This window comes from Sinocyclocheilus grahami, unplaced genomic scaffold (genome assembly GCF_001515645.1).
Source record: "Sinocyclocheilus grahami isolate Dianchi unplaced genomic scaffold, SAMN03320097.WGS_v1.1 scaffold1174.1, whole genome shotgun sequence".
NCBI lineage: Eukaryota > Metazoa > Chordata > Actinopteri > Cypriniformes > Cyprinidae > Sinocyclocheilus > Sinocyclocheilus grahami.
In genome coordinates, this window is record NW_015506353.1 from 265,360 (window position 1) to 270,738 (window position 5,379).

The following is a 5,379-nucleotide window of genomic DNA, read 5'->3' on the forward strand; positions in this document are numbered from 1 at the left end:
GCGTGTGTGTGCGTGTGTGTGAGTGTGAGCGTGTGTGTGTGAGTGTGTGTGTGTGTGTGTGTGTGTGAGTGTCTGAGTGTGAGCGTGTGTGTGTCTGTGAGTGTGATCGTGTGTGTGTGAGTGTCTGTGAGTGTGAGTGTGCGTGTGGGTGTGTGTGAGTGTGTGTGTGTGTGTGTGTGTGTGTGTGAGTGTGTGTGTGTGTGTGTGTGTGAGTGAGTGTGAGTGTGTGTGTGTGTGCAAGTGAGTGAGTGTGTGAGAGTGTGAGTGTGTGAGAGTGTGTGTGTGTGTGTGTGTGAGTGAGTGTGTGTGGGTGTGTGTGTGGGAGTGTGTGTGTGAGAGTGTGTGTGTGTGTGTGAGAGTGTGTGTGTGGGAGTGAGCGTGTGTGTGTGTGTGTGTGTGGGAGTGAGCGCGTGTGTGTGTGTGGGAGTGAGCGCGTGTGTGTGTGTGTGGGTGGGAGTGAGTGTGTGTGGGGGTGAGTGTGTGTGTGTGTGTGTGTCTCAGGTTCATGTCTCAATATTGTTGCATGACTATGAATGATGATATAATAATTATTATTATAATATTTGCTTAGCAGGACAGGAGACATGATAGAATAATCTCAAGTGCCAAGTTCGTTGCTTGGGCATTTATAATTTTCTTATTTGTTTGATTGATTACCTGTTTGTGACGTAATGAGGTAACAATCAATCGTACTATTATAACATCACTTTAAAAGTTGCACTTGCAGATCGGCCAACCTGTACGCATGTCTCCCTCTAAACTACACAAAACCTGCTGACACCTCTGTCCATTCAGTGTTCAAACAAGCAACGGAGAAACCTGAAGAGTTCAGCCAATCAGAGGGGGGGGGGGTCGGGTCGGGTTGGTTTGCTTTTAAATAATCTGTGTGTGTTTTATTTCTCTCTGCCGCTGAGATGAGGAAGCATGTGTATCTGAGAAAGCAACACACGCCGAGCATCTTCGCTTGTAATGACTTGTAATGTGGAGCATTTCTAAACCTGTTGTCCAACTAAAGAGAACATTTAACATACCCCGCAACGACTGACGAATAGAAATAACTTCTGTTCTGAGCTGCTGGGGCTTCTTAGCACAGAATGAGGCAGAAATATATTCTATACTGTAATAAAGGCTATGTCAATTAGCAATAGATTTTAAATATACTTTAAATAAACATTGCTGCAGTAGAGTGTTTTTTGTCTTAATGTTTTCTTTAAATGTCATCATTCAAAGCGTTTCTGTCGTCTTTAATTCAGTTACGTGATAGCTGGATGCTTTTGTCCATGTGATTTCCTGGAGCGCTGTGTCTTCTGTGATGCATATGTGGATTTTCTTTCTCTTCAGTATGAATGAAACACACATTACATGTGTTCATAGCACTAAATTATGGCCAATCCATAAAAATAAAACTTCTCTCAAAATACATTTGAAGTAGACTTGATAATCCATGTATACAGAAGTGTACTGGAGTTTTAAAGATGTTTTTATTTAAGTAGCATTTAAAAATAGCAAAAAATAACTAAACTGTGTTTAAAAAGCCGAGGTATTTATTGAACTATGGGTTAACTGTACTGTTTACTCTAAAATACTGTATAACAGGAATATCCCAAACTGAGTGCAGACTGAAGGTTGGCAGGTCTTCACTTGCAGTGATCTTGATCATGGCGTGTAGACTTGAGCTCCAGGTCTAATGTTTCTGTAGCTCATGTACAGTATAATGTGTAATGTTTCGTCCGCATCTCTTGAACCAAACTCTGTTTTGTGACATGACAAATACAAATAAAAAGCTGGTGGTTTTGCGATACTAATACATAAAGGACGTCTCTCAAAACATGAGGAAAATCGAGCAGCTTTCTCTAGAGCACTTGAGCTGGACTGACACTGACAGATCATCAACATAAAGAACAGACTGAAGCAGTGTTTCATTCATGGCTCAGTTTAGAGATTTCTGTCTGTTCTGCTCCAGATCTTCTCTTCTTTCAGTCTAGTGCACAGAAAACATCCGAAACACACATCTAAGTGTTTATTTTATTGCACTTTATCTATTTGCTTCTGTAGATTTCAATCTTTAAAGAGAAATCAAAAATCTTTCACTCCTAAAAACATGGTGAAAATGTGTTTGTTTTCCGTCTGTTGAGTGTTTTCTGATTTATGGAGCGATGAAAGAGAAATCCAGAATCCTCTCTGGAAAAACCTTCAACTCTAATATAAGAACAAAATCAGACCAGAATTATGAACCGGACTTTATCCAGTGATCAGATTTATGTGCTGGAACTGAATGCAAATCTGTGCATATTTAATTAGATAATACCTAATTTGCAGATTCAGACATAATATTTCAGAAAGCGTGTGATAGAGATGTGTTTCAGTCTCGGACAGAGACACTCGCTCAAAGATTGATCTCACATCGTTCACATGAAGTCTGTGTTTGAACCCGTCTTTAGTTTGGAGGTCAGAGGTCGTAACCTTTTGTCCTCTTTGCTAGGCGACTATGCTATTTGCTGAGCTGCCGTATACACTAGCGACAGAAGAAGCAGAGCGCATCGGAGTCGATCACGTCGCACGGATGACAGCCATCGGGACAGGAGAGAACTCCACCGGTACACACACACATATATAGTATAATGGTTTTTATACTGTACAAACTATATATTCTATTGCCCTACACCAACCCTACCCCTAAACCTACCCCTCACAGGAGACTGCTGGCAATTTTTGAATTTCATAAAACACCGTTTTGTATGTTTTTTAAGCCTTTTGTTTTACGGGGACACATTTGTGTCCTCATAAACCATATATCCCTATACACACACTCTCTCTCTCTCACACACACACACACACACTCACACACACACACACTCACACACACACACACTCACTCACTCACACACTCACACTCACACACACACACACTCTGATACAGACACACACACTCTGATACACACAGACACACACACTCACACACAGACACAGGAGTGTGTGTGATTGACCTGTGTTTCTGTGTGTTTCTGTCAGTGGCGGAGCATCTGATCGCTCAGCACAGCGCTATAAAGATACACACTCACTCACACACACACTCACACACACACTCTCACACACACACACACACACACTCTCTCTCTCAATTCAATTAATATTGCTTTATTGGCATGACATACTTGGGTACATATTGACAAATCATTGTACAGATCAGAACAAAAATACATATAATATACATCCATAAACAAACAAAACAAAAATACATGTAAATCTGATACAGACACACACACTCTGATACACACAGACACACACACTCACACACAGACACAGGAGTGTGTGTGATTGACCTGTGTTTCTGTGTGTTTCTGTCAGTGGCGGAGCATCTGATCGCTCAGCACAGCGCTATAAAGATGCTGCACAGTCGTGTGAAGATCATTCTGGAGTACGTTAAAGCAGTGCAGGCAGGTGAGTTACACACACACAAACACACAAGTTCTTGTTGGGTTATTGGATAATCTAGTGGATTTTGGTTGTTTTTGATACATGATTCAAGAGCATTAAATTTTTCAAGAACTTTTAGTTGGTTGGGATTTTTCAGAGGGTCAGTTTGATGTGTATAGAGCTTTTTCCTCCATTGTTTGAAATAATTGTTCTGTATGCTCTTCCTTTTTTGCTTTTAGAGTTTGTTTGTACACTTTAAGAGCTTCATGATATTGAAGACGGAGTTCTTGGTTGTCAGGATCTCTGTGTTTTTTATTTGAAAGATTTCGTACTGTCGTTCTAATTCTTTTACACTCACCGTCAAACCACTTTTCATCTGTGTTTTTTATTTTTATTTTTGATGATTTTTTCAAATTGCACATGGATGCTGATTGGTGGAATATATCTGTAATGTCCTTTAGTGCCAGATTTATGCCTACTTTATTTCTGTGAATGCTCTGAGATGCACTTGATCAATGTCTGTGATGAAATAATCTACAGTACTGTTACCAAGGAAAGAATTAAAGGTATAACAGCCAAAAGAGTCTCCTCGCATGCGACCGTTCACTATGTACAGGCCCAGTGATCGACAGAGCTGGAGTAGGCTTTTCCCACTTTTGTTTGTGAAGCTGTCATCATTTTTTTGTGCGGTGATATGAGGGCAGAGAGTGGCAGGTGTTTGTAATATATTTGTCTCCTTGTGTGTTGATAAAATCGGCTTCATTTCCAGTTCTGGCATTTAAGTCGCCACATATTAAAACATTTCCTTGTGTCTGGAAATGGCAGATCTCGTCGTGCAGGATAGAAAAGCTTTCTTCATTGTAATAGGGAGATTCAGCCGGGGGTAAGTATGTGGCACACAAGAATATGTGACGTCTGTGGACACAATATCTTTTTGTATTTTTAGCCAAATGTACGATTTTCCGATTTTTATAGATTTGATTGCGTCTCTGAGTTCTGTTCTGTACCGTATCAGCATTCCCCCGGACTCTCTGCCCTGTGTCACCCCTCGTAGTTTGGTGGATGGTAAAATTATTTCTCTAAACCCAGTTGGGCAGCCAGTGGACAAATCTCTTACATTCCATGTTTCTTGTAGTATTATAATGTCAGAATTCAGAATTTCTCTTTTGAAATCTGAATGTTGGCTCTTAACACCAAAAATGTCTTTGAATATTCCAACATGAGATTTTTAAGGAATATGAGTTCATTAATCACCTTTGTTATTTAAAAAACAAGACAAACATCAGTATGCTGAATCGACAGATCAAGTAGAATATTTTAAATATTATGATACATATCTAAGAATATCTTTTAAAATAATTGTATAAATATTAAATGTCTAATCTATATATTAATTTTTTCACATGGTCGTAAAGGCTGTTGAGATTGAGGGTGGGGTGTTGAGCCAGGTAAACATTGGGCTTTAAGGGCACAGTCTCTAGACACTCGTGTTTATATGCCTGATGGTATCTGGGTGGAAATCCGAGCACAGCAGCAGGGTGGAGAGGATGATTCTGGAGTTGGGGAAGTTGGAGGATGCTTTCTCTGCTACATTAACGAGAGCTGTAGCTACTCTCTCTTGTTGAGCTCTCAGCTCGTTGGTGCCGGTGTGGATGATAATATGGCTGGGGGAACCCAGCTGCTCTTCACACAAGAGCTCCAGGGCTTTCTGTGTGTTTGGGCACCATATTTTTTTTATATTTCTTCTCGGGAACAGTTTCTTTTCATCAACAAATTTGCCATTGGAGTCCATCAGGAGTATGATCTGGGGCTGTGTTGGACTGTAGGAGTCGGGTGGAGGAGGGTTGATGGATGTAGTTGTTGGAGGAGGAGTCTGCTCTAAACTTTGCCGTTCTTCTTCTGTCTGTGTCAGTTGCTCCGTCAGAGCTGACAGTTGTTTTCCATTTTCACTTGTTTTCCTTC

General features: G+C 40.6%; 1 protein-coding gene across 1 annotated transcript in view; it reads left to right on the forward strand.

The window, feature by feature from the left end:
* The window catches only part of cops6 (COP9 signalosome subunit 6), a 16,425-nt gene that overhangs the window by 6,703 nt on the left and 4,343 nt on the right, over positions 1–5,379 (forward strand). The window contains exons 6-7 of the mRNA XM_016253317.1: positions 2,483–2,597; positions 3,349–3,441. Of these exons, the coding sequence (XP_016108803.1) occupies positions 2,483–2,597; positions 3,349–3,441 (208 nt within the window). The remainder of the gene's footprint in view (positions 1–2,482; positions 2,598–3,348; positions 3,442–5,379) is intronic.